The sequence below is a fragment of the Colletotrichum godetiae genome (genome assembly GCF_030913485.1).
Source record: "Colletotrichum godetiae strain CBS 193.32 chromosome Unknown BDP55scaffold_2, whole genome shotgun sequence".
NCBI lineage: Eukaryota > Fungi > Ascomycota > Sordariomycetes > Glomerellales > Glomerellaceae > Colletotrichum > Colletotrichum godetiae.
In genome coordinates, this window is record NW_026851250.1 from 1,634,612 (window position 1) to 1,662,229 (window position 27,618).

Consider the following 27,618-nt stretch of genomic DNA (forward strand, 5'->3'; position numbering starts at 1 on the left):
AGAATGAGACTATTTTATCACCAAACCTCCGTCTTGAAAACCTGACAGTACACGTAAATTGCACTACACATAGTCAAGATGGCATTTAGACACTCAAGATCACTCGTCCTGGTCACCGCTGCCCGGCAATTTCCTCGAAACGTGGTCGGCGTGCGGACGTTCTCGGTTGCATCATGCAATCGCGCAGCTGCCATCTTCTCGGGCGAGCCTTCCGGGCCAAAGCTTGTGACATCCTCACTCCCAGGACCCAGAGTAAAGGATGGGCTTGCAGAGTTGGAGGAAGTCTTCGATACGAGAAGTGCAAACACTTTGGTTGACTACGAAAAGTCGACCGGCAATTAGTAAGTCGCACTACCCTGCCAGGAGCCTTACTTGTAGGAACTCGTTGGTGCTGACATTGCAATTCCTAAAGTCTCGTTGATGCCGATGGGAACACATTTTTGGACGTGTAAGTGTTGCTACAATCTTTGTCAACATCCGCAGCCCAGCACAGAGCTAACCATGGCTAATCGATGGGTAGATTTGCCCAAATCGCATCAATCCCTCTCGGGTATAACAACCCAGAACTCAACCGCGCCTCTGTGAGCCCAGCCATGGTCCGCGCCATCGCCAGCCGGCCGGCTCTCGGGAGCTTCCCTTCAACAGATTACGCCGATCTCCTCAAGACCGGCATCCTGAAAGCCGCCCCGAAAGGTCTGAACCAAGTCTTCACAGCAACCACCGGATCGGACGCAAACGAGACGGCATACAAAGCAGCCTGTATCTGGAAGGGGACCCGCGACCGGGGTGGTAGAGACTTCAGTGCTGCTGAGCTGGAGTCTGTCATGCTCAACCAGGCGCCAGGCGCGAAGAAATATTCGATAATGTCGTTTTCAAAGGGGTTTCACGGCCGTCTTTTCGGTAGTCTGTCTACGACTAGGAGCAAGCCGATTCATAAGCTCGATGTGCCAGCTTTTGACTGGCCTGTGGCGCCGTTTCCGCAACTCAAATACCCTCTCGACCAATTCGCCTCCGAGAATGCTGCTGAGGAGAAGAGGTGCCTTGAAGAAACGGAGCGTGTACTGGACGAGGCCAACGATACCGTTGCCGCGGTGGTGATCGAGCCTGTCCAGGCCGAGGGCGGCGACAACCACGCGTCCCCCGCCTTCTTCCGTGGTCTTCGGCAGCTTACCAAGCGTAAAGGCGTGTTGATGATCGTCGATGAAGTCCAAACAGGTGTTGGAGCCACAGGCAAATTCTGGGCCCACGAGCATTGGGACCTCCCGTCTCCGCCAGACATGGTCACTTTCTCAAAGAAGGCACAGGCAGCAGGTTTCTATTTTGGCGACGCCGGCCTACGACCCGACAAGCCCTACCGGCAGTTCAATACTTGGATGGGCGATCCCGTACGTGCGCTGCTGTTCAAGGCGATTTACGGAGAGATTGAGAAGCACGGGTTGATTGAGCATACGGCGCGGGTCGGCGGGTACCTGTACGGGGAGCTGGAGGCGCTGGCGGGCAAGTACCCCCAACATGTGTTGAACCTTCGTGGCAAGGATCGCGGGACGTTTATTGCGTGGGATTGTCCACGGAGGGACGAGGTCTTAGCACTGGCTAAGTCAAAGGGAGTGAATATGGGCGGTAGCGGTGATGCAGCTATCCGGTTGCGGCCGATGTTGGCGTTTGAGAAGCATCATGGTAAGTTTTTACCCAAAGATTCGACAATCCTTGTATGGATAGAGACTAACTGACGATTTGTAGCCGATATTTTCCTCGAAGTATTGGAAGGGGTATTCAGGCGGCTATCATAGGCTCAAGCATTGTCAAGGACATGCCTTGATCAAGGATAAAACGACTGATCTATAAGCAAAATATACAAAAGACCATTCTCGAAGATAGAATCAAATATAAGCACGCCCTTCGGTGGGTCGTCTGGAGTCAAGATATCTTCGCCAAGTGGCAATTGGTGTCGATGATGAAAAAAGCTGGAGTGACGCGATGGAGCAGCGCATTGTGCAATTCGTGGGGCAGCTTGGCACCTTCACAGCTCTCGTCCACGGGCAGAGATTGGTAATCTGTTCCAAGCTTCGACCCCTGTTTGGAAGGCCAGCGCGAGCTGGTTGAATGCGCTTTATAAACTACCTGTCGATACCTCCTCAAATCCTCAAAGCCCCAATCGACAGTGCCAAATCTTCTTCGTCCACCTTCAAACCCCACCAGGAAGAATCCAGAACAGATAATAGCAGCATTCTGACACAATGGTCAGCATCTTCCTGTAAGTCAGCCGAAGCTCAGCGATGACAGGCGCCGTGTAAGTGCTCTGTGCTCACAGAAACGCCCTAGGACTGGAGCGACGGGCTACATTGGAGGCAGCGTCCTCTCACTGTTGGCCAAGTCGCACCCCGAATACGCTGTGAGAGCGCTAGTTCGCGACAGTGCAAAGGGCAAGATTATCACTGGCGCCTTCAGCAAGGTCGAGATCGTCTTGGGCGACCTGGATGATGTCGAAACCATCACCCGGGAGGCTACCAATGCCGATGTCGTTGTCCGTACGTTTCGGCACTTCTCCCATACATTGGTATCAGTTGTCGAAATCACTAACACCCCGCGCCAGATCTGGCCGCATCTGGCCATTTGAAGAGCGTTGAGACCATCCACAAGGCCTTGTCGTCCAAATCGGCAGAGCAGAACCCATGTAAGTCCATATAGAATTTCCCCAAGTATTTCACACCTCCAGCGTTGTCACGCGTGCTAATATCCTGGTGCAGCGCACTGGATCCAAATCTCCGGCGCCAGCGCTCTCGCCGCAGCAGAACTCGCCGACAAGTCTCACAGCCCAGGCTCAGCAAGCGACCTCGTCTTTAACGACCTTACTGGCATCGTCGACCTCCGCTCCTTCATCCAAAAGTACCCAAGCCGCGCCGTCGATAATTACCTCCTCAAGGTCGCTGCCGACGAGCCAAAAGTCAACACGGCGCTGGTGTTCCCGCCTATCATCTACGGCCGGGGTCTCGGCCCCGTCAACCAGCGCAGCGTACAAATCCCATCGCTGGCGAAAGCCACGCTGGACCGCGGCCGCGGGGTGCAGGTTGGCAAGGGCCTGAGCCGCTGGGGAAATGTGCACGTTGAGGACATTGCGCAGCTAATTGCCCAGCTTGTTGAGCAGGCGGCGGGGGGGAAGGGCGAGAGTGAGGTTTGGAACGAGAACGGACTGTATCTCACTGGTGTTGGTGAAATTGTGAGTGAAGATGACTTTAGGTCCCTCGTCCCCCTTCCTCTGCATCAGCTAATTGGTTCGATTCACAGCCGTTTGGCGATATCTCAAAATTGGTTGCGTCCGCCGCTGCGAAGAAGGGTCTCATTTCCAAGGATGAGGTGGAGGAAGTTGGCCCCGAAGAAGCAAACAAGGTGCTGCCTCACGGAACGGTGCTCTTTGGAACCAATGCGCGCAGCGAGGCACTTAGGGGCAAGAAGGTACTGGGATGGGCACCAGCAGGCGAGAGTTTGGCGGAAGAGATCCCCAAGGCTGTGTCTTGGGAAGCCCCCGAGGTTCAGCACAGTGAGCTTAAGCTATGAGCACTTGATGAGCGGCCATAACTCGCGAAACATAAATCATGAATGAAATGAGTTTTCAATCTTACAGAGTCTCAAAACTGAATCGTCAAGTGAACGTCATAGATAACTTTACGCTCCACCGGCCTCAAAAGGGCGTTCTACCGTTGCCCTTCGATCCCTTCCGTTAAGCCGGACTTCTTATCTCAATGCTCTGGTGAGAGATAGATAGAGGGCCGATTTAGCTTCGAACTGATGGATGAGTGCCTAAACAATTGAACAAGCTCTCTGAATCGCAAGGTATTAGTGGAGATTCAGCCCCTCATTCTCCATTTCCTCTCCCAAAAGTCACTGCGGCCCCCTCATTATGAGACGCAGATTCTATGAGGAAGGTCTCCCCGATCACTCTTAACTACACCACTCTACCATGACTAATTCCAAGTGAGATCGAAAAGGGTCGAACATGCCGAATCGGTAAGAGGATCTCAGTCGCTTCGTGATCCAGAGAAGACGAAAGTCTCGGAGGCTCATCCGGGAGGCCAGCCGATGACTGACTGACTGACGGAAACGCTGTCTTATTCCATCTTTCCCCCACCGCGGGGGAGGGGTAGCTTGGACCCCGCCTGGCAGGCCACGCCGATACTGAACAGATACAGCGTCACGGGCGGAATGAAGCTGATCACTGGTTGAGGCCGAACTCGCAGGCGTTTATCAGATGACGGTTCAGCGTGATAACGTATCTCATGAAACTTGGCGACTTACTCTATTGATTCTTCAATCGTCTTTTTGATCGTTGAAGACTCATCAGCTTCAAGTACCTGATCCTGAAAAGCTGTCACTCATCATCAGGCTCACTGAACTCCCGAGAGAAATCAGTTCAGTCTCATTTCACATTTCACCGACAGAATGGGAGATCTTTCCATTGAGTTGACTGCGCCTAACGGCCAGAAGTGGACTCAGCCAACCGGCCTCTTCATCAACAACGAATTCGTTCCCTCATCCACCGGACAGACTATTCCTGCGATTGATCCAGCGTAAGTAATAAACTTCCGATTGCTCACTTTCCTCTGAGTGGAATGACTTGCTCACCTTCAACTGGTATTTAGAACCGAAGAAGAAATCGCACGAGTTCACGCAGCCACTGAAGAAGATGTCGACAAAGCCGTCAAGGCCGCCGCTGCGGCACTGAAGAACCCCTCATGGAAAGAGCTGTCCGCTTCAGACAGAGGCATCCTCATGGCCCGTCTTGCGGACCTCATGGAGTCGAATAAGGAATTGCTCGCAACCATCGACGCTTGGGATAACGGTAAGAAATCCTCAAGCATTCTACCTGGCTTCAAGACAACAGCCACTTGGTCACAATTCTGATAACCTACACATACAGGCAAGACATATCAAGAGGCATTGACGAACGACATGGTGGAGGCTGTCGGAGTCATCCGCTACTACAGCGGCTGGTGCGATAAGATCTTTGGCCAGACCATCAGCCTGCCAAACAAGTTCGCCTACACCGTCCGCCAACCCGTCGGGGTTGTAGGTCAAATCATTCCATGGAACTACCCAATCTCAATGGCAACGTAAGACAGTGCCCTGCCATAAGAGACTCGAGTGCACTCTGCTGACTTGTCAACCGCAACACAGATGGAAGCTAGGCCCTGCGCTGGCCTGCGGCAATACTGTTGTTCTCAAGGCCGCTGAACAGACACCACTTAGCATCCTCGTCTTTGGCCGTCTCACCAAGGAGGCCGGCTTCCCACCCGGCGTTGTGAACTTCATCAATGGCCTGGGTAAAGACGCCGGCGCAGCCCTCGTCTCCCACCCACTGGTCGACAAAGTCGCGTTCACGGGATCAACGGCGACCGCAACCAACATTATGAAGATGGCTTCGGCTACACTAAAGAACATTACCCTTGAGACGGGCGGCAAATCCCCTTTGTTGGTTTTTAACGACGCGGATCTCGAGCAGGCAGTTCGGTGGTCGCATATGGGCATCATGTCCAACCAAGGGCAAATCTGCACAGCCACGTCGCGGATTTTGGTACAGCAGGACATTTACGATAACTTTGTTGCGAAATTCATTGACGAGGTCCACAAGACCAGTAAAGTTGGTAGCCAGTGGGATGCCGAGACTTACCAGGGTCCGCAAGTCTCGAAGCAACAATACGACCGCATCATGGCCTACTTCCAGATCGGTCGCGACGAGGGCGCGACAATCAAGACGGGCGGCGAAAGGCCGGCACATCTGGGCGCCAAGGGGTACTACGTCGCGCCTACCGTCTTTACGGATGTGAAGAGCGACATGAAGATCTGGCGTGAGGAAATCTTCGGCCCCGTCGTCGTGATTCAAAAGTTTGGCGACGAGGCCGAGGCGGTGGAGATTGCCAATGACAGCGTTTATGGCCTCGGCGCTGCAGTCTTCACGACGAACTTGGAAAAGGCGCATCGTGTGGCTGCTGAAATCGAAGCGGGCATGGTTTGGATTAATAGCACACAGGACTGTGATCCTAGGGTCCCCTTTGGCGGCGTGAAGCAGAGCGGTATCGGGCGGGAGCTTGGTGAAGCTGGACTTGAGGCGTACAGCCAGATCAAGGCGGTTCATGTGAATATGGGCAATAAGCTCTAGACATTTGAAACATCATCACATCCTTCTAATGCCTCGGAAGAAATTGCAACTATCGTGGGGGTTGCATGGAAGATGACGCGATTCAGAGGGGGACTTGTCCCAGTCACTTTGGTAATGATCCCCGCATAATCTCTACCTGGACAGTGAGATCTTACGTAAACAATCTCACCGATCTCCGAGCCCGGTCATCGGTCTTCCGCCTGCGTAGCTCGAGATAAATGAGCAGTGACTGAATCGCGGGGTCCCAGCGCTGCCCCTCGGCGTTTTGGTGGTTTGGTGAACGATTCGCAACACTGAACAAGCATGTTCGCTAGAAGTCGCAATCTTGCCTTTCAGTGATCTCCAGGGAACCCTCTATAGCCATCAACAACACTTTGTTCTTGCGTCAAAAGTCTTAGCCAGAGCCTTCCAATGGCTCAGAACGACGAGCGTGCCACTGATGGTGAGTCGCCAGCGCGAGCGGACTATAATCCTACAGAGTCCATACGCTGTGATTCACTAAGTGCTGCTCATTCTAACTTGATATAGGCAAACCGGTCAACTTTGGCCTGGTACTCTTCCCGGCCTTCCAGTCTCTCGACGTCTTCGGGCCCCTGGACGCTCTCAACATGCTATCTGGGTCATACAAAATGAACCTCTACATCATTGCAGATACATTGGACCCCGTGCCAACAAGGGTCAAGGACCCTAACCACATCTCAAACTTCTGCGAGAGCATCGTCCCAACACACACATTCCAGACCGCTCCGCCCCTTGACGTGCTCATCGTCCCCGGCGGGCAAGGGACCCGGAACCCGGGCATCAGCACCGCAATCGACTTTGTCAAGGAGCGCTTCGACTCGCTGCAGTATCTACTGACCGTCTGCACCGGTGCCGGGGTTGCTGCCCGAGCGGGCGTGCTGGATGGTAGGAGAGCGACGACGAACAAGCTCTCGTGGGACCAGACGGTTGCACTGCGGCCGCAGGTCGACTGGGTTCACAAGGCGCGGTGGGTGCAGGACGGGAATGTCTGGACGTCTTCAGGTATCAGTGCTGGCATCGATTTGGCGTTTGCATGGATCGGGGCCGTGTATGGGAAGGATGTTGCGAAGAATATCGCCAACAGAATGGAGTATACGCCTGTTGAGGATCCAAGCTGGGATCCGTTTGCCGACTTGTGGGGGTCATCAAAGTAAGGTGTGCACATACATTTCATATTCATAGATCGGCATTGTGCAAGCCATTTAGAAGGGCTCTGGTGTTTGGATGCCTTTCTACATCTTTCTTCGGGTGACTGATGCTTTGTTTGTAGTCGTCTTCGAGGCCAACCAAAGCCCGAAAGGTGTACTCAACTGAATTGAGACAATCTAATCCGACGTTGAGTCCCGGACATCCCAGACTTTCCGGCCGCCGAACCAAGTCTCTTCCACTCGAGCTTGCAATATGCTCTTCTCGTCCCACTTCATATCAACCACAATGAAATCAGCGCACTTTCCAGCTGCAAGACTACCCGTACGCTCATCGTCAAACACACTGCTAGCAGCGCCCCAAGTAGCGGCTGTCACAGACTCACAGAGTCCAAGTCGGAAGTGCTCGTTGAAAGTCCCAGTGAAAGTCAGATCCCTTGCAGATCGCCTCGTAGCCGCAACGTACAGATTCTCCATCGGTGCCCACGGCGAAGTTGGACTATCGCTGCCAATAGCCATCAAAGCACCTGAGTCGGCGAATTCGCGGTAGGCAAATGCACGATGACAGCGGTCTTCTCCAATCAAGCGGGGCCATTCTATGAGAACGGCTGGGTCTGAATGAACTGGTTGGATAGAGGCTGTGAGACCCAATCTACCTAGACGAGCTGCGTCTTCTGGTGACGCAAGTTCTAGATGTTCGATGCGATGGCGGCGGCCAGCGGCGGTGTGTTTCTCGATGGCATCGATTGCCATTCTAATCGCGGCATCTCCGATGGCATGTAGTGCGACTTGGAGACCGCCGTCATTTGCTTCCTTGACGACGGGATCCAGGTACTCTGGTGCCCAAATCGGCGGGGGCTTCCCCGCGGGTGCGTACGGTTCCGAGAGAAATGCCGTGCAGGCGTCGATAATACCATCGCAAATCACCTTGATGCCGACAATCCGGAAGTCCGGGCTATTAGTGGAGTTGTAAGCCCGGCTTAGCTCGAGAGCGCGACGAACTTGACGGGAGTTGGCCTCATGATCTGTTGTTGGCTTGATCAGCCAGTACGCAGCCACACGGATCGGGAGATCGGGCTGGGTATCTCGAAGGGTGATGATTGCGTCCCAGGCCTCCTCGTCCATTGCCATCTCTACCACACCCGTGTATCCTGCTGCATTATACTCCTTTACTGCAGCGACAATGGCTTTGATGCGCTCTTCTTTGGGGGATGATGAGGCCTGGTACGGCCAGATGATGGACATCATTGCCCCTTCGTCAAGAACACCAGAGGGGTTCCCGTGTTCATCGCGATGAATGCGTCCGCCTGCTGGATCCGGCATTTCGGCGACCTCGAGTTCTTTCAAAGCTGCGGTGTTACACCAAGATGAGTGTAGCGAACTCGCATCGACAAATATAGGGCGTGGATCAATGTCGTCGAGTAAAGCTGCCGAGACCCCGTTCGGAGTCATTGAATGCCTCCATCCTTTGCAGAGAATTGTTGGAAGACTAGGGTTTGCCTGTGCGTACGATTTGATGCTTGATCGGATGTCATGCAGCGTCTTGCAGTTCGACAAGTCGACTTTCCGAAGAGATTGTCCTAGCAGGAGGAGGTGCATGTGGCCGTCAATGAAGCCTGGAAGGACTGTTCGCTGCCGCAAATCGTGAACTTGGATCCCTGTCAAGTCTGCTGGTTCTATTTCTTTCCGAGTTCCAATGGCTGCGATTCTCTTCTCTATCACCAAGAGACTGTCGACGAATATTGCCTCGGCGTTGAGTCCGATTCCAGCTTTCGCGAGGACTCTACCATTGTGAAAGAATATCCCTGCATTAGACATTACAATTGCGCAAAAATTTGCAATTCCGAATCCAGTTGGAGGAAGATTACAACTGATGATTCCACTCAAGAAGAGTTCTCTCTGTGGGTTGTGTTAGTGAGGCGCTCAAAACTGCCGATGACAACGTACTATGATGAAGCTTGTACGGAGTAGCTTTCCAACGTCCAACCCTTGACCGCAAAGCTGCGTGTAAGTTAATCTTGATTCCGGCAAAAACTACTTTGAAGTAGCAGCACGTGTTCAGAGCCTTCGCTAGTATTTATACCCTCAGCCAAGCCTTAAATGCTCAATAATACTTATCTTGAGTCACTAATGATTCCGAGAAAAGATTTTGTCAACGGAAGTCTAAGTGGGCTTCCCACTATTACTTAGCGCTCGTTACGAGTTTACTTCCCAGTTCACCCATCTATCATGCCCCATTCTAGCTCCCGAATAGTCAAAAGGCGGGGCGATATCTCTGCTCGAGTTTCCTCCCCGGTCAACCCAGTTAGCATCCTACACAGCGCGGTTAGACGGAGACCGCGTTTCGTTGGCTTCCACAATCGGCTTTCTTGTCCTCATCACCCCAACTCATCATCGCCCTCAATTCAGGCTTGTCGATGATCCCATAGATATTCGGGAAGTGATCATGGCTTGCTACTCGGTATATCGACTTTCTACCTGCACTGGGCACATGAGTGGAGCTGTTTATGCCGGTCTTTTGAGCAGTCAGGAAATGAAGCTCGGGGCACATGAGGAGGCGCCATTGAGGAGGCCGAGTTCGTCCATAGAGCGAATGAAGCGGGATCGTACGAAAAGAAAAGAAGTAGAAAATAAAAAGAGGAAATTGAAAAACGGGGATCAAGTCAGTCCCAGAGAATTGAAGTTCAATGCCAGCCTATATGCAATTCGTCAAGTCACTTGGGTCGATCTCCCGGCCACGTGAACGCGACCCAAGGTCGCAGGTGCGGGGTCGTCACCAGCTGATTTGCAAGCACCCCAGTGTCGTCATTCCGGCATTTGCATGCAGGCTTCAAGTATCAGAAGACAGATATGCCACGCATGTAGAAAGGCTGGACAATACCTTCCACAGTAGACGGTTCCGTAATACCATTTTCGGAAAATGTATCAGTCCCAGATTACATTTACCTTGGATACGGTCTGTCCTTGGTGAGTCTTTTAGATTCCGTCACATTTGACTTTGATATTTGACAATGATTGGAAATTAACTCCTCGAGGGAAGGACCTATATCGCTAAAAAGAGGTATGAGGCGCGCAATCATGAACGCAAAACCATACCAATCTGACAGAAGGTAGATTGGCAGAGGCTCTTAAACAAATCGCGGCTAGCCCCAATGGCAAAGATGTTTCTTTCACCTTGGTCTTCCGTCCGTACCAGCTCTACCCAGACTTCCCATCAGAGCCGCAGGATAAGCGACACTGGTACACGACAGCCAAGCACGACGCATCCGATCAGAAGCAAGGAGTTTTCGAAGCGACAATGGGGGCCCTCGGATCCGCAGCCGGCATCAACTTCTCCTTCGGCGGCACCATGTCCAACACGTTTCCATCGCATCGGGTCATCCAGCATTTTCAGGAAGCCAAGGGTGCAGAGACTGCGAATGAACTAGTCGATGCGCTGTATAGTCGCTACTTTGAATGCGAGCAGGACCAAAACTCGAAGGATGTGCTGGTTGAGGCCTGCGTCGAAGTCGGTATCCCGGAGACGGAGGCGAGGGCAGTTGTGGGTGATGAGAGTGAGGGGAAGATGGAAGCTAGAAACATGATTCGGATAGCAGCCATGGATGGTGTTGATTCTGTGCCGTATATCATGTTCGAGGGCCGTCGGAGAGATATCACTCTCATCGGGGCCAAGGAAGTTGATGAGTATGTCAAGGCTTTGCAGACGATTATCAAGGAGAGCAAGTAAGGGTACTGTATGTAGTATTATAACTTTTGTTTAGTTCATAGTGTGCAGGCAGCTACTCAAGATATTTTTGGCCTTTGGTTCTGTTTTTAGTCGAGATATTGTCCTAGTATCGCTCCAAGATCCATTGTCGGCGGTCATCACTGCTGATTGCCTCCAGGTTCTTCATCTCCTCCTCCTTGACTGTGATGTACCTCTCCACCAAGTCCTCACCAAGCAACTCATTCATTACATCGTCCGCGCGGAGAGCTTGGAGCGCCTCGGGCAGACCTGAAGGAAGCATCTGCTCGACGCCCAGCTCCTTTCGGTCGTTCGGCGTCAAAGACGCAGGGTCAACCTCGCAATCACCCCAGGTCATCTTTTCGCTTTCGATGACGCCATGTGTACCCGCTCCCAGGAGCGCAGCGAGTGCGAGGTACGGGTTCGCGATGCCGTCCATGCATTTGACCTCCCAGTGGCTGCTCTCGATCTTGCGCAGCGGTGTCTCTCTGTTCTGAGTACCCCATGTTACCCAGCGACCGCCGGCCCAGCAACCGTCTTGGACTCTCTCGTAGCTGACCGGATTGCTATATGTGAAGGCCGTGATAGCGCGAAGGTGCCTCAAGATACCAGCGTAAAAGGGGCTGTACGTCTCCGGCTTAGACCCTCCAGCGGAAGAAATTGACATATGGACATGGGCCGCGGTGCCGCAGGCTGTTGGGTACGGCTTAGGGTGAAGAGTCATTCTGTAACCTTCGGCAGCGGCAATACCTGAGATAACCTCACGGGCGTAAAGCAACGTGTCGACTGCTTCGAGGGGAGGGGCCTGTGGAAGAACCACTTCGAACTGGCCAGCCGCACTCTCAGGGTGCACTTGTTCAATGTAGATGCCGTTTGCGTCTAGCTCAGCAACAGCTTTCTCGATGACTTTAGAAAAGGCAGGGTGGTCCATCATGCGTGAGGTAGACCATGCGTGTCCGTCGTTGCTCAGAGTTTTATACTTCTCGAAGGAGCTATCGACGCGCTCGAGAAGAACTAGCTCAATTTCGAACCCGAGGCTGAAGGTCAATCCATGTCGAGCAGCGATTTCGATCACCCTTTGCAGCAAAGATCGCGGGCAGAAGGGAACAGCAGATCCATCGTACTCCCTGAAATCGCCAAAGACGCTGATATGACCCTTCCTGGGACCCTCCTGGAGTGAAGTGAAGTCGGGATGCAGACGGTACTCTCCTGTGCCGGATGCCCCTGGGACCACGTGATCGTTCTGCAAGAGCCCAAGACTTGCTTTGGTGATACTGATGGAGAAGTCCCCATCTTCGTTCATCACAGACAGAACCTTGCGCATTGGTATCGCACGAACTCGTGGTGTCGCTGTCAGGTCGTTCCAGTAGATGCGGAGGTACTGAGGGGGCTTCTTTCCATCCAGAAAAGCTTCTAGGATATCGAGATCGCTTCTTCCTGACAGCCTCCTTGGGTTCGCAATGGTTTCATCGAAGCTGAACTCTAATTCCAGGTGGTACACACGATTGGCGTTGTTGAAGAGAATGTCTTTGACTAGCTGAGTTGCTTCCCGCCAAGTCATGTGCCCTTTGCGGGCATATTCGGACAGAACCTGGATATTGTTAGCCTTGGCGGAAGAAAAAGCAGCACATGATATCGCTAACCTTTTCTAATACCTCCCTCACTTGAAGGACGGCGAGAAGGTATGTCTCCGGGAACCAATGCCCGTCAGTGCTCCATAGTATCTTGGACCAGGGGCACAATTCTAGGACCTGGCGCACAGCGGTTTCCTGGCCGTCACGACTCAAGAAGGGAAAAATCTCGCCAATATCAGTGTAAACGTTGGCGTAGACACTAGCCAGGTACCCGGCTTCTCTCATGAAGGGGTAGCTGGCGTGCAGAAGCACTATGGGCACAGTAGGGTATTGGCGAATGAACTCTTGCAGATGTGACGGAGATGCAGAAGTGAGGGTGATGTCATTGTCGCCCAGGCCGGTGTGAAATTGAATCGGCTTCTTGCCAGAGCCTGAAGAATTCCTGATGAGACAAGCCAATCTGTGCACCAGGTACTCATTCAGCCCACGGTGATTGACACGATTAAAGGCCTTGTCGGTGCCTCTCGTATGTTTCTCATGGATCTCCTCGAAGACCTTGCGAGCCGCGGCAGCGTCCGGTCTCCTGGGAATGCCCAGACCAGTGCGGTAGCAAATCACAGACTTGAAGCCGACGACTTCTGGATCGGCTATAGCCTCCGCGATGCTGTGGTCAAATGCCTTCAATGCCTTTTCAAAGACGGACCCGGCGTCTTTGGAAGTTCTTGGGGCATTCTCATTTGTAGGGAGATGGTCATTGATGATGTCTGCCGCAATCTTCTCGATGCGCACAATCCTCTTCGCGGGGCTGCGGGTGAGGTCGCTGAAGTAGGTGTAAGGGTAGACCGCATTTTCGCCATCTAAACCATCGTCAACCAGAACCGATTCAATCCCATTGAGACATTCCGCTACCCATGCATCGTAGTCCTCGATGCGTTTCGCCTCAATGGCGTTCACAACGGCTTCCCAGCTCGGCTCGCATCGAAGGATCTTGGAGAGCTGTTTGACGGCACGTAGGTGGGCCAAGCTCGTCAATGAGGCGTGGATTGCATCGCCGTGAGCCTCGGTTGTAATTGAAAGAAGAGGATAACGGCCAATTGCATCGAGATCAAGGAGCGGATGGGCATGGTTGTCGATGATGGGCGTTGTCTGAATAGTGTGGCTGAGGAGTGCCTGGCCAGTAAGCTTCGCGGGATCCATCTTCGCGGAGGAAGACCACCAAAGAGGTCAGGGTTGCAGCTTAGGTCGAAGAGCAATTATGACAGCCTTTCAACCGCAAATCGATTGATGTAGCCCCCAGACGAGATGGATTGTGGCCTGGCAATTTGATTGCGTAGGTGTGAAGATGCAGCTGGCGGGAAAGGGAGGGAGGGGTAGGCGATCTTGCTGTGAAATGACGTGAGACCTTCTTATCGCTTCTACTACTGTGCCATGCCGATAGGAGAGTTCATGTCTTACAGCTTCGGGAATCCTCGCCCCCCTTTGGGTAGGTCGCGAGGGGAAACAACCCAGCCCCATTTCGCCCATTCGTGGATGTGAAGTGGCCGACGTCACGGGCTGGAACGTGTAGGTAGTGGTGTTCGTCGGTTCAATAAGATTCATACCCCGCAATCAACGGATGACAGGTGCCAGCTAGAGTCGTCAATGAGACGCATCCGCCAGAAGTGCATGCTGAACAGGATGTGAAGATCATTTTCAAGGTTATGCAGACCGCCGTAGCCCTATCTGGTAATGATACTAATAATTCGCAGTCATTTGGACGTATCTCTGATGTCGATGCACCTGCCTTGAACATTCAGACCGAGTGGTTTTAAGAGCGCACTTAGACGTACTGCACAGGCCCGCCGCCCGAGTAGGCAACCGACTTCGTTCGGGGCGGTTCTGGGGTCGGGAAGTTGACATCGGCCGGGTCCGGCAACCGGCATCAACTCTCCCTTATCATCGGCCACAACGAGTGTGTTGGAAACGACACTCTACCCAATCGTCACCGAGGGAGGTGCGCAATGTACCTGTCCGTTTCCCCCAACGTATGGAACTCAGCCACCTACTTGCATGTACTAATATGATTTCGGAGCTCAAGGTGCCGGAGTTCACCAGAACGGTAATGCTAGAGAAGCAGGCTGAACAAAGTCTTACATGAGTGAGTGTTCCACAGGACTGCGGAATATAGGTATTGCCTGTATGACACCTAAGGATGTTCATATCAGGCTGTCCAACCGGATTCTCAAATCTGTTCCCCCCAAGATATGAGTGAGACCACCTGCTTGCAACCGAGCCGATCAACCAGCAGCCTGCCTCGAGAATGATCACAAGTCACAGATATCGGGTCTCGAAAGAATGGGATCAGACTACTCGTGCCAGAACGCCTTCACCGAGCCTTACTGATCAATAATGGTGCTTCAGCCGCTACGCCGGCTCCCGCTAGGAACAGCCACCCTGTTCAGCTCCTGCATGTCGAGCATGTCTCATCACAGCCGGATGGTTGTCCTACTGACCACTTCGAAGGACTGCGCATAAGTCACTCTTGCTGTCCTACACCTCGAGGTCTGTGGAAGTCATCAAGAGCTCGCGCTGTCCGCACTGCAATTTTCGCATCGATGGATGTCAGCTCGAGCCATGTCTGTACCCAGAATATTCGACATTGCCGAAGACTTTGCAAGGCCTCTTTCCTGTACCATAATTCTGTTGATAGTACTGTACTTGATCGCTCCACCGGTTCGTCAATATCAATGCTCATCTGGAGTTATCGAGTAAACTTTGCAACTTAAGCTGACGGCCAGCTCCTCATAGAACGATCAGGTCAAATTGCGTCAAAAGGGCAACTGTCGGGAGCTTCAGGCAAGCGAAATGACGTCTCCACACGAGATTGACGAACGAAGCCTAGAAAGCTCGTCGATTACGAGTGAGTGCCATCGCGCTGCGGTTCCCCGAATTCGTCTTCGCAGTTGCTAGTCTAGTCTCAATGGCTGCAATGATCTATGCCCCGCCCTGCAAACATCATCACTTACTAGGCTGACCGAAATCGTAGAAGGATCTCCCGGGTCAGGAAACTACTCCTCGAAGACCGATGAGCCTGGTTCGACGAAGACCTATCAAGCTCATTCGGGCGGATCAGGCTCATCTCTCACTTCTTCTCCTGACAACAGAAACCTCGACGACAAAGTACATGCCAGAGTCTGCAGGACTGCAGACGACAAGGAATTTGTTCCGGCTGACGCCATCGAAAGTTTGACCTCTAGGTATATCGTTGAGAGACAGCTCAAAGCAATTGTCGGAGCTGAGCGATCGGAATCCCTCACCGACTACGTGATGAATCCAAAGCAGCCTGCCAAGCGAGTTTTCCTCACCCTGGTGGTTTGCGATGATCTCAAGCGACTCCAGGCTCTCGCGGACGCTCCAGAGAGGTTTCGTGACAACGACTTGCCAGTGGAAGTCTTGACTAATCCTAGCGATCCCACCGGCACTGCATGCTATGACATCCGCAGCATTAAGAGCGGCAGGATCTGGCCCGAGTTTTCAAGCACAAAAAAGCAACCTCTCAGCAATTTCTCTCACCATCAATGGCTGTTCCTTGCGCCTATCTTCACGGGAGATTCATTTCTCCACAAGCTTCATTCTGACTGCCCCCTTCCCATAGTCCAGAAAATCAACCATCAGAAGACGGGATTCTTCAGCACGGTTTTCGAAGTGGTGGTACATGATGCACATCAAAAGGTACTGCCAGTAGTAAGTACCTTTTTGAATTCTGGTTCCCATATCTGTCACTTACTATTGATCCAGGTCGAAGGCAAGAAGATTCGTGTCGCCTCCAAGGAGATGAGAATTGGGATGGATTCGTATTATGAGAAAGAAGCAGAAATTTTGGAAACCATACGCAACATTGACAGTCCGCATCTCATCAAGCCTTTGGCTGCCTATCGAAGAGGCGATCTCAGAGGTTTTCTCTTCCCATGGGGAGAGGGCGGCAATCTCAAGGAACTTTGGGGCAATCAAGAAAGAATGCCACATGTGCCTGTCAAGGATCCTAAACATGTACTTTGGGTTCTTCGGCAATTGCAGGGGATCTGCGGGTCCATCAGTTCCTTGCACGAAAGGAATTGTCGACATGGAGATCTGAAGCCCGAGAACATCCTTCACTTCCTCGAGAGTGACGAAAGGGGCATTCTCAGGGTTGCTGACGTCGGGCTTGCCAGATTTCACATTGAGGCTACACGCGATCGGAAACAGGTATCGAATACTATGACGGGCACCGTTCGCTATGAGCCTCCAGAATTTGGTCATACTAAACAAATCTCGCGACTCTACGATGTGTGGTCACTGGGCTGTGTCTTTCTTGAATTCCTGATCTGGGTTCTCTACGGCAACAGCAAATTGAGAGCCTTCAACAGGGCCAGCATCGAAGAAAAGTTCTGGAGCAAGGACGTGGACGGCTACCATCAGCACCGAGAGGTTAAGAGATGGATTTTTAACATGTCCAAAGACCTCAAGCGAGCTGACATCGCCTCCAATTCGGCTCTCAAAGACGTACTGAAACTGATTGACTTGAATATGCTAGTACCCGAACTGGAAGGTCGGACAAGTTCCACAGAACTGTACAAAAGGTTGAGCACTATCTTTCAGCAAGCTCAAGTACGAGAAGAGTATCTCATGGACTCTTCTCTATGGGATCGCATATGCACAAATGCCGTACCCGCCGAGAACAAAAGCTCTACCCTAGAAGTTCCTCGCCAACGACCTGCCCCAAGTCGGGCAACCCCAAGTCGTGGTATAGAGTCCGAACATCCTGAGCGCACACCACACTCTCTCATGACGGAAACTCCCATGATCGTTGAACCCAGTGCCGAAACAGGCGGCATTATGGTGCAAGTCCCAACTCCAAATGCTCAAGAAGTAAGTAATATCTTTATTTACCACGATTAATGATCCGAAAGAGAGACTGATGCTGACGGGATGTTCCTCGCACAGTATGTGAGTGCCAAATGCATGCAATATGGATGGTTTCCTGCACGTAGTAGACGTGCGATTCTCTCTCTCTCTTCTGTACTAACCCCAACTGCAACAGAACGTAAGGTCTCACTGATGCATACAACCTGTCCCGATTCCTCGCTAGTGAGATACAGCTTACCGATTAAACTTACTCACTCCTGACAGATGGTGAGTGGGCTCATGCTTCCGTAGCTTAAATTGATGCTGACAATACGTAGCCTGTAAGCCTCGACCATGGCGCCTAGTATATTTATCCTGGTTTAGCTAACGACTGCTAGCAACTCGCCAAACTTCGAGATGTATGGGAGTTGAAGAGTGATAGTAATTTTGCCAACGAGTTCTATCGTAAATCCTCATCGCCCCCAATAGCCCTGCAACGGTCCATTCTTTGCAGGACTTGCACAAGCTACGATATTTGGACTCCCATGTTTCTCATTAGTGAGCGACTTGGAGACCTCAGATCTAGATCTCAGACTTGCGAGTTATGCGCTCTCTTAGTTCAGAGTGTCGAGTCACATGAGATGAACGATGACGATCAATTTAAATGTCGAAGAAAAGGCTCGTCACTGAAGATGGAACCGGATGGCCCCGTCGTCTTGACTCTCTATGTCGCCCCAGGTAAGCAGCGGATGCAGCTTCGTCCTCGTTATTTAGCAAAGTTGTCTGCTAAGTGAAAACAATAAAAATAGGCGATAGACCGGCACCTCCGCATGCACAGAGAGGCTATCCTAATCTGCCGGTAACCAGTTCTCCTCAGCAGTTCGCTCTGCTTAACGAGTGGCTACGTGTGTGTAACGAGCAACACAACCATGGCATCGATAACCTTACGGAGTTACCCACTCGTGTCCTTGATGTTGGTACAAATACAGACTCTACCATTCGTCTCTGCGATGGGAAGTCTCTTCCTCATGAACGCTACATTGCCCTCAGCCATTGCTGGGGAGTGAACTCCCAAGCTCAAGTTCGCACCCTGAAGGAGAATATCGATGTGTTCCGTATGCACATTGACTTTGGCATTCTCCCCAAGAGTTTTCAAGACGCTGTAACAGTTTCAAGGGCTTTAGGCGTACAGTACCTCTGGATTGACTCGCTCTGCATCATTCAGAACGACAAACAAGACTGGGCGTTTGAGGCCACCCGCATGGAACATGTCTTCAGTTCTGCTTACTGCACTATAGCGGCCACTGCGGCATCCTCATCAGCTGAGGGATTTTTGCGTCAAAAGTCAAAACATTCATTTGTAACCCTGGCAGGATCAGACGGCGGCTTCACCTTCGTGCGCAAGGTGATCGACGACTTCCACCACGATGTCGAGCAAGCTGTGTTGAACCAGCGCGGCTGGGTGTTGCAAGAACGAGCACTGTCGCGTCGAACATTGCATTTTACAGCAACTCAAGTATACTGGGAATGTGGCAAAGGCGTTCATTGCGAGAGTTTGATGAGACTTGCAAAGTAAGCTCCGATTCTTGGTTCGAAACTTTCCCCGGTCGCTAACTCTAGACCTATAAGTCGCCAAGCGGCCCTCCTTGGGGACTCGAACTTCCCTGAATCGGCCTTGGAGTTGTTCAAGGGAGGCCGGATAAGAACTTTCCAAACTCTATACCAAATGTACTCGCGACTCGCATTCACAGTGCCAAGCGATCGATCCATTGGCATCAAGGGTCTTGAAGAGAGACTAGTCAAAAATTTCGAAACGAAAGGAGGATTTGGAATATTTGAAGCATACTTGCAAAGAAGCCTTCTCTGGCAGAAAGCTCCCGGTACGTCACTGGACAGGATCCTGTATCCTCCAGATAGGCGAGTCCCTTCCTGGTCTTGGATGGCATATCGGGGCCCAATAGCTTATCTTGAAGCTCCGTTCGAGCACATTAACTGGACCGGTGACATCGCCACACCCTTCAATACAAATAGCGGGAAGAAGACTCATTGGGAAGTCGCTGATGGAAGTGAGATTCCCCTACTCCGTGGATCCGCGAGCCGCTTCAGCCTGGATGCGATCGAACTTCGCAAGAGAGTCAGGTTCGACGAGTCAATGGATCACAGTGCGGATAGATTATGGTGCATAGTGATTGGAAAGGAAAAGACAGAGATGGTATCTCGTGAACCAGAGCATTACGTTCTTGTCATAACGAGGCTTTCTGATGAGAGAGGCGGTCGATACGAACGCGTTGGCGTGGGAAGACTGCTGGGTGGACACATAATTCGTGAGCCACAGCTGACAGTAGACGTGCAATAGTTGGGAATCATGGCTTTGTATGATGGTTTCTTTCATCAGGCGTAGGTCCCCGTGAGAGCTTGTTATTCCTATCTAGCAAATACCCGAGCTCAGGGGTCTTTTCTAGCAGTGCTTGGTGCATCTTGAATGCCATGCTATTCTATACTCTTTGCTTCACTGATACTTTCAACATGCTTCATTGATACACCAATACCGGCCAGACAAGATGCGCTTTCCGGGAAATAGGACGGAAACTCTGTCAGCCTTGCTAGCTGAATTAACTGATTCTGATGGAGCGTATGATTGTGTGTGCAAACAACGGAATGCTTCGATTGCTACCCGCTGAAACACCGTCTCTTAGAGTTCTGCTATCTCCATGTTGACATGACCCGCCATTATAATCTAGCTGTCGTCGCATTGGTTGCGAGTTTCCAACTCACATAGTCTTCTCTGTTTTATCGCAGGAAACTTATGAAATACTCATACTGACACGAGGAATGAGCCTCTATCTTCATACAATCTGTGACAATAGGTGCTGGCTTCACGTACCAGATTGAATCTTACAAGCGGTGTGGACTTGTCTTTGACCTTGACCATGCGGACGGAGCTCTTGCGCTATCGATCCGTACCGTATAGATATTATGCCGCATCTCTACGGTGTAAGTGCCTCTGGGCAATCGTCTCTCCAGAGCTCCAAGCAGTTGAGCAGAACTCGTGAGATTCGAATGAATCTGAAATTCCACGCTTTCCCCCCCATCGGAGTAATATGAAGCTGATGCTGGATCCTTCATGGATTCGGATTGTGACATCGTGCCACTGAGCGGTGTGCTGGTAAGGTCGACGTTGATTTCAAGGCTCGTTCAATTCCGTCCTCATCGAGCGGTGTTTGTTTTTAAATCATCGGAAGTGTGAAATGGGGGCGGTTCAGACTCAAGCCGCGAGAGCCCACTGTCCCTCAGGAATCAGCGTACTCATAAAATGGAAAAACAGCCACGAAAGGCGACTAGGAATGCTTATGCGACTAAAATAGTTACAGGTTGCATCGGGAATGTTGCCCGCATGGGGCTGTGCTACGCATGTGATTATTCGCTGATTTTAATATTTAACTACCGTAGCCTGCTCTTGCCAAAGAAATTCGGGGGTGAGACCTTAGTCATTCTCCAGAAGATGTGATGGTGTGATCCGAGTCAACAGCTGGGAGCAGCATGTGGGCTGAAGGAAGAGGCATCAGAGTCCATTTGCAGCCCGGGCGAACCATTTTGGCGCTCAGCGCAAGCCTGCATAGGATTTCTATTGAGTGCCGTGGGTGCCTACTAGGCATTCTACGCTGGGAGCAGTGCTTATTGCGTACCAACTTCGGTGACATCAGGAAGTATGGTGTAGCGTCAGGTTAAATCATTGGATACTTCGAATGGAACACACAGTAGGCTGAGAGAGCGGAGCAGGTAACACAGCAGGGCAGAAAACTGCAGTAATAAAGAAGGCGGTGCTCTTCAGCCCACCCCAGTCCATCACGATGTCTCAGCTGCACAATGCCTTCTTTACTTGTACCCGATGTAAAATACGCCAGTGATCCAATAAATGATTAAAATGCATTGTCGCTCGGGGCGAATGGTATGTGAGGCTGCAGAGTCCTGCAAATACACTTGGTCTGCCCTACTCAATGATACCTCAGTCAAACCTGCGCATGATCTACAGCGCTGTTTCGCTTCTCATCGCCTTAGGGTCATCGGAAAGACCCATCATTCTTTGCCCGGAGAGAAAGAAGAGCTATTGTAACCTAGAGAGACCCGAGGACCGAGAGTTCTTGTCGCATCATACGCTTTCCATTGAGAATGGAATTCTCAAAAGGAGCAAACATCGATGAGGAGCTGTCCCGTCTCGGTATCCCCGAACCGCCGAAATTGGACAGGTCAGACGCAGGAACAGCACGCCAAAACAACGGTCCAACAGGAGCTGACTCGGTTCAAGGCGTCCCTCCCCAACCTTGGTCATGGCGCTTCAACGGTGCCGACTTCAAGATCACCGAAACATGTCTTGACGAGGCGCCAAGGGGATTTCGTCACGTCAGTGGACGAATCCAGAACCCAAGCTCATTCGACGGTTGTTCATCTGATGCTGGGGCTTCTAGTTGCAGCTTCATCAGCATCGTACCAGTTAGAGACATGGGCCATTCAGCCCATATTGAGTGGGAGTCTTACTCTAATCAGAACGAATCCGGGACATCGCCATCGAAATCTCTTTCATCACAGCCACAAGCAACAACGGACGCTTACGTGGATGTTCAATCTGTTAGCAACGCCATATTTGCCGCTAGCCAAACGTCGGCTCTAGAGGACAGAAGTTTTTTGCCTCTAGATGCACTTCGCCAACTAGTCACTCCGTCAGTTGTACGAAGGCTCATGGGGCATGCATTCGTGGATACCGAGCCAGTGATCCTCAATAGCTGGGCAACTGATATTAGCGGCGAGCAAAATCCAATGACAGCAGGGTACCAGCCGAAAAGACGCAAGCTATTCGCCATATTAATCCTGATGGAGCAAGTACAGCTGATCAAAGATTTCATCGAAAACGGCATTGATGATAGAATCTTACCCCTGAAGATCAAACGAGAAGCGGATCAAGAACCAGTCATCCAGCTACAAACAGAGAATGGTCTGATTCTTCATTGCTTGGACCACTGGCATTCCAGACATCTCAGCTCTTTCATTCAATGGCAGGAGATCATTTGCACGCCGTTTTTCCAACTGGCAGGCCATGTAGTGCACTACTACGAACTCAATTCCAAAACGATTCTACCTTTCAAGACATACAAGCTGGTCCGAGTCGGCGGGTATGGAAGCGTGAGGAAAGTGTCAATCCACCCAGCTCATTACAACAATGGTACTGTCTCTAAAGTGAGTAGCAAACGAATGGATAGACAATCGCTGGTATTCTTACTCTATTCTCAGGATCAAGAAAAAGACTCTCGGCACTTCGCGATCAAACAGCTCCATTCTGAATGTCAAGACGAGTATGAAAGAGAAGTGGAGCTCTTTGAGAGGTTAGGAGCACAGTCGAATGAACACGGTCCGGACCATCTGATCCAGCTTCAACTCACCTACAAACATGGACAGTCTTACTATCTCGTCTTCCCCTGGGCCGATGGAAACTTGTGTGAGTTTTGGGAACGACGAACCGCCGACCCTAGCAACCATATCGAGACCGTCTGGCTACTAGAGCAATTGTTGGGCCTCGTCCGTGCTCTTCGAAAGATACACCATCTGAGAACTATGTCTAACTCAGATACCTTACCCCCTGTTTCTGATCGTCCCCGGATGTTGTTTGATGACAAGCACTGGGGTCGACATGGTGACATCAAGCCTGAAAACATTCTTTGGTTCCAGGAGTATAAAGAGTGTCACCGTGATTTTCTTGTGATTTCCGACTTTGGGTTAACTCGGTTCAACAGTGCTGACTCAAGGTCCAAAGTTGCTCATGATTCAGTCATGGGGTTTTCAGGGTCATACAGACCTCCTGACATAGACCTGAAAGGCAATATATCTCAGCGGTATGATATCTGGTCCCTAGGTTGTGTCTTCCTCGAATTCGTGTCTTGGTTTCTCGTTGGCAATTTTCGGACACGGAAAGAATTTTCGGACACACGAATTGAGGAAGACCGCATCCATACTGGATCGATTCTTGGCGAGGATCAATTCTTCAATCTCAACTCTTGTCAAAACACAACATGTCCTACAGCCGATGTCAAGGCGTCCGTTCTCAGGGTAAGCGAATAACCAGGCTTGTTACCCTTTTCATTGATTATATGGTGCAAGATGCTAATGAAAACAGTGGATTGATGTTCTACACAAGCAGGACAACTGCGCTGAGCCATTGCATGAGCTATTGGACCTCGTTCAATTCACAATGCTTGTGCCAGACTCCAAGGAAAGATGGGTTTGCTCTCGGATACAACCGGTGATCAAAGACTTGCTACAGAGGAGCAAAAATAACGCATATTACGCTACAATGGGAACTTCCGGTGTTTCTGATCCGTCAAAGTTCCCTCCGCAATCTCCGGCGTCTCCTTTTGTACGTAGAGGTCTCAGGCACTCATACCTCTTAGCTAACGTCACATACAGGGAGGTGAAAGCCCAATTCTGATTGGCACGCCTGAAAGGAGTATCCGACGAGAAAGTTCCTCGTCTCTTTCGCCAGATGCTGCTGCCGGTGGGAAGGTACATAATCAGCCCCGACCGCGCAGCCAAGAATCGATTCCAACACTCGTGCCAGATGGCCTCGATCAGTCTCCTTACTTCCCTCCTACAGTGGCCGGATCTAATTCAAAGCGAACCTTACATGAGGTTGGCGTCAATCCAAGACCGTCTAGATCAAGCCTCAGTACAGAAACATCCACACATTCGGGCCTAAGTTCATTTAGGGCAACATCAGGTATCACAACACCCAACACCTCGCCGTCCCCTAGTCAGTCAGATGAGGACCATACCGCCTTTCTCAACAAGTTCTTGGTGACCAGAGATGATAATGCCTGAAAGTCCTTTCAAGCGGGCAATGTAGGACTCAGTGATTGAACGTTTTGCCGGAAACTAACATGGAACTATGGAGCGGTTTTCTTCTTAGACGGAGATCTTGGTGTACCCAGGTGCCCTCAGAAAGGTCGACTGGCTTGCAGAAAGATGTACGTAAACTGATTTACTGTTGGGATATTGAGTATTGGGCAGAAATGGGGAATGAAAAGCAACGGTTCACTCAACGCAATCAACGCAATCAACGCAAATCTGGCCTTTAAGTTAATCGATTATGAGGGGGATTTTCCATTAATTGTTCAAATTAAGTAATTGCCTCACTTCGGTATGATAGGTACGAGTTTTCCTTCATAAGACCTACTTTTGTATAAAAAAAAGAGGAGGGGGGGGGGGTTTAGTTTTTATTAAGGAAATTCTAAGAAATCAATCCGGCTATCTTATATAATTAACTTCCGCCTCGAAATTGCATTGATCTAGGGCAGATTTCTAGCAGTTATTTGTGTTACCTGTTGTTTTGATAGTTGAAGTTGCGTCGAGTGAAGCGCTAATTAGCAGGCGGTTTGGGCGCTTCAAACGGCCTCCACATACTTTCACTGAAGAGGAACGGGTGGACGATGCTCAGTTCCCCCTTCCTCCGCATCCTAATAGCGCAGTGAAACATACGACAAATACTATTCCATCCCGGCTGAAAGACTTAGGTTCCCTGTTGATGTGCATACCCGCACTTCTCTAGCATTTGAGTAGTCATCGACTTGGCCAATCACTGTTTTGACGTGACTTTCATGTATCTACATATTGATATCATGTATACTGATTTCTCCGCGAGGAATTTGGTATTGACGGCTTTTAGCCACTACTTTACCTACTCCTACATAGGTCTGGTAGTAATATCATACTCTATAGATAGGCGACCAATTGCCAGCATTTAGAAGCTTACTACTATCGGGGAATCGCTGCCCTCAGATGGCAACAAGTTTGCCGGTGTGCCCGGGTTCCAGTTCAAGATACCACCCTCGCCAAAAGCAAAGTCATGTTCAATCTGCGTGAAAAGGAATTGGTTTGCTTGTTCCGTAGACCAGGACCATGGTGGTTCAGACGCCAACACCTCGAGCTTGTCTGTCCCATCACGTTCGGCTGCGCCTTGATCTAGCCCACTCATCGAAACTATATTTGCGTCCTGCATACTATCAAGCCCAGAAGAGAAAGCAAAGTCGTCTTGCATACGTAGTCGTGCAGCTGTCGATTGATCTAGATACTGAAAAAATAACTGTAACACCCACATCCTGACCTCCCAGGTTTTTTGTAGCTCTTGCAGGCCCAAGAGACAAAGCTTCGCCCTGTGTTCGATGATGGATCTCCCAGCACCATTTGAAGAGCGAAGATGGACCGTATGGATACAAAGCGTGTTGAAGAGATTTGTGATCACATGGATTTGCCCGTGACGCAAGTTTCCCTCCAGGAGCATATCCTCGATGATGCGGGAGTTTCTTGCTGCGGCTTGAAGGGCGATCTGACCGTCCACTTCTCTGCTCTCTTCGGCGGTGCCGATGCAACCTGATCTGTACAATAGGATGAGGAGATTGTTGTAGGCCATTTGCAACATACTTGCATGAAAGCCCGCCGCATCGCCAAAGTCATTGTTCGCCAACGATATAACTGCAGGCAATTGCTGTCTCCATCTCACAAGGTCTTCTCTGATTTGAGACCGATCGGTCGGGGATAGTGACTTGCTGGGGAGGTATCCGCTGTGCACAATCCTTCCAAGCACTCTGGAGAGTTGGGCTGTGCCGATGAAGTATGAGCTGTACTCTTGTATTTTTGGATTCGGCAAACTTGAGTCAAAGGCGCGTTCAAAGTCAAGTTTCCCCAGCGGCTCGATGTCGCAATCTTCATCTCGAATCCTATTCGGTAGGCCCAATGCTGCGGCACACTGTCTTTCGCGGATGTATATGGCCCACCACAAGCGCCTAGAAAGTCGTTCGGTCTTCTTCTCGGTGGTAGCAGATCTCGAGGACCGATGAAGCGCCTTTGTCTGAGCAAGACTGATGGCTGCGCCAAGCCAATGCCGGGCGTCTTTCTCCAGGAGCAAGCCGGCCCTCCAAAAGCTCATCAGAAATAGAGCTTGGGTGACGGTGAACTTCTTTGATTCGAATTCGACATCGTAAATGTCCTTTGCGCGGTTGTAGAACACCCACTTGGCAACGTGACGGCCTCCCAGGCCAATGGCTGGTAGGGCGTCTTCCTCGCAGTGGATGACGGCTATAAAGAGGATCGCGTGTAGTAGCAGAGGGGACAAAGTGCCATCTTTGAAGCTCGCCCAGACATTTATCTCATCCACGACAGGAAAACAAGGGTGAAACCATTGGAAGTAGGCCTTGAGTAACGTCTCGACCGCTGATGCAGGTGGGAATGAAAAGACGCCCTCTGCTTTGAGAGAACGAATCCTCGACCTTCTGCGTTCGACTTCCCAATCAGGTAGCAAATTCTCAGCTCTTACAGCGTGAGGCACGGCATGTAGGAATCTCAAGTTCTCTGGTGGTGATATACCTGCTGTTGGCGGCGTTGGGTTGTTGTTGGTGACATAACGTATTGAAGACGACTCGCCCAGGAAGACCGAGCTATCATCCTCTTGCCTGTTGCTTGGTGCCAATGCAGGCGACTGAGGCTGTACTGTGATGCTTCCCTGATCTTCCGGACCTTCTACTTCCCGGGGTCTCGCGAGATCAGCAAGTGCTTGAGATGCGGCAAAGTGCTCATCACTCTCAGTCACCAACGACTCATCAACAAGACCCGTGTCGATGAAAGATGGCGAGGATCCGGCCTGGTTTAGCCCGCCTTCATGCTGGTTGTCTGAAATTGCGTTTCGCCGTGATGGGCGAGGATGCTTGCCCCGTCTCGACTCGCGTAGTTCACAAGGCGTGTCGGCTGTTGTACAATTGTGACAAGGTCTTTGCTCGGTTACATTGCATTTGACGCGTCGCGCATTGCAGGCCTGACATGCCTGGCGGGCTCGCCTGCGGAGGTTTGTCATAGCCGCCTGCCGAAGGCCAACATTTCTTTCCAGGCGCGAGGGAATCTAGGAGTAGAGGATTATGAGGTATGAAGCCATACTTTCTTTGACTAAACCAGTTTGTCCCAAGAAGTTTTCGACAGCTTGTGGGATATCAGGGAACCTTGGTAATGAAGTGAGTGGGGCGGCATGCAGCCGGAACTAATCTTTTGGTGTTACCGAATGCGGGGATCCCTGATGCGCCAATGACATCACCCCGGCAGCTA

General features: G+C 51.1%; 10 protein-coding genes across 10 annotated transcripts; 7 read left to right on the top strand and 3 right to left on the bottom strand.

The window, feature by feature from the left end:
- Positions 1 to 392: 392 nt before the first annotated feature.
- Positions 393 to 2,143, top strand: BDP55DRAFT_643730 (aminotransferase class-III). The gene is made up of 2 exons (XM_060573525.1): positions 393 to 1,677; positions 1,741 to 2,143. Exons 1-2 carry the CDS (start codon positions 513 to 515, stop codon positions 1,788 to 1,790), a joined length of 1,215 nt encoding a protein of 404 aa, XP_060436399.1. The 5' UTR covers positions 393 to 512; the 3' UTR covers positions 1,791 to 2,143.
- On the top strand, positions 2,144 to 3,619 carry BDP55DRAFT_643733 (uncharacterized protein). Its single transcript, XM_060573526.1, has 5 exons — positions 2,144 to 2,254; positions 2,323 to 2,528; positions 2,594 to 2,674; positions 2,748 to 3,217; positions 3,286 to 3,619. Exons 1-5 carry the CDS (start codon positions 2,238 to 2,240, stop codon positions 3,553 to 3,555), a joined length of 1,044 nt encoding a protein of 347 aa, XP_060436400.1. The 5' UTR covers positions 2,144 to 2,237; the 3' UTR covers positions 3,556 to 3,619.
- An 818-nt stretch (positions 3,620 to 4,437) lies between these two features.
- On the top strand, positions 4,438 to 6,154 carry BDP55DRAFT_626202 (aldehyde dehydrogenase; the record flags this gene model as incomplete). Its single annotated transcript, XM_060571603.1, has 4 exons — positions 4,438 to 4,565; positions 4,638 to 4,837; positions 4,916 to 5,108; positions 5,173 to 6,154. 4 exons carry the CDS (start codon positions 4,438 to 4,440, stop codon positions 6,152 to 6,154), a joined length of 1,503 nt encoding a protein of 500 aa, XP_060436401.1.
- Positions 6,155 to 6,565: 411 nt separating this feature from the next.
- On the top strand, positions 6,566 to 7,329 carry BDP55DRAFT_689606 (DJ-1/PfpI family protein; the record flags this gene model as incomplete). The annotated part of the gene is made up of 2 exons (XM_060576759.1): positions 6,566 to 6,596; positions 6,683 to 7,329. 2 exons carry the CDS (start codon positions 6,566 to 6,568, stop codon positions 7,327 to 7,329), a joined length of 678 nt encoding a protein of 225 aa, XP_060436402.1.
- A 134-nt stretch (positions 7,330 to 7,463) lies between these two features.
- On the bottom strand, positions 7,464 to 9,476 carry BDP55DRAFT_138787 (amidohydrolase 3). Its single transcript, XM_060565546.1, has 2 exons — positions 9,268 to 9,476; positions 7,464 to 9,219 (listed from the first exon to the last, which is right to left on the bottom strand). Exon 2 carries the CDS (start codon positions 9,136 to 9,138, stop codon positions 7,501 to 7,503), a length of 1,638 nt encoding a protein of 545 aa, XP_060436403.1. The 5' UTR covers positions 9,139 to 9,219; positions 9,268 to 9,476; the 3' UTR covers positions 7,464 to 7,500.
- A 667-nt stretch (positions 9,477 to 10,143) lies between these two features.
- BDP55DRAFT_643741 (thioredoxin-like protein) lies at positions 10,144 to 11,057 on the top strand. Its single transcript, XM_060573527.1, has 3 exons — positions 10,144 to 10,287; positions 10,361 to 10,381; positions 10,435 to 11,057. The coding sequence occupies exons 1-3, from the start codon at positions 10,241 to 10,243 to the stop codon at positions 11,045 to 11,047; spliced, it is 681 nt and encodes a 226-aa protein (XP_060436404.1). The 5' UTR covers positions 10,144 to 10,240; the 3' UTR covers positions 11,048 to 11,057.
- A 1-nt stretch (position 11,058) lies between these two features.
- On the bottom strand, positions 11,059 to 14,139 carry BDP55DRAFT_710240 (glutamine synthetase). Its single transcript, XM_060578150.1, has 2 exons — positions 12,688 to 14,139; positions 11,059 to 12,635 (listed from the first exon to the last, which is right to left on the bottom strand). Exons 1-2 carry the CDS (start codon positions 13,813 to 13,815, stop codon positions 11,151 to 11,153), a joined length of 2,613 nt encoding a protein of 870 aa, XP_060436405.1. The 5' UTR covers positions 13,816 to 14,139; the 3' UTR covers positions 11,059 to 11,150.
- A 1,323-nt stretch (positions 14,140 to 15,462) lies between these two features.
- Positions 15,463 to 19,837, top strand: BDP55DRAFT_626207 (uncharacterized protein; the record flags this gene model as incomplete). Its single annotated transcript, XM_060571604.1, has 9 exons — positions 15,463 to 15,517; positions 15,644 to 16,341; positions 16,396 to 17,505; positions 17,678 to 17,680; positions 17,767 to 17,769; positions 17,820 to 17,822; positions 17,880 to 18,219; positions 18,291 to 19,053; positions 19,111 to 19,837. 9 exons carry the CDS (start codon positions 15,463 to 15,465, stop codon positions 19,835 to 19,837), a joined length of 3,702 nt encoding a protein of 1,233 aa, XP_060436406.1.
- A 1,519-nt stretch (positions 19,838 to 21,356) lies between these two features.
- On the top strand, positions 21,357 to 24,183 carry BDP55DRAFT_138908 (kinase-like domain-containing protein). The gene is made up of 3 exons (XM_060565547.1): positions 21,357 to 22,713; positions 22,768 to 23,580; positions 23,648 to 24,183. Exons 1-3 carry the CDS (start codon positions 21,652 to 21,654, stop codon positions 23,957 to 23,959), a joined length of 2,187 nt encoding a protein of 728 aa, XP_060436407.1. The 5' UTR covers positions 21,357 to 21,651; the 3' UTR covers positions 23,960 to 24,183.
- A 795-nt stretch (positions 24,184 to 24,978) lies between these two features.
- On the bottom strand, positions 24,979 to 27,512 carry BDP55DRAFT_643753 (cutinase transcription factor 1 alpha). The gene has a single exon (XM_060573528.1). It carries the CDS (start codon positions 27,371 to 27,373, stop codon positions 25,268 to 25,270), a length of 2,106 nt encoding a protein of 701 aa, XP_060436408.1. The 5' UTR covers positions 27,374 to 27,512; the 3' UTR covers positions 24,979 to 25,267.
- Between the last annotated feature and the right edge of the window lie 106 nt (positions 27,513 to 27,618).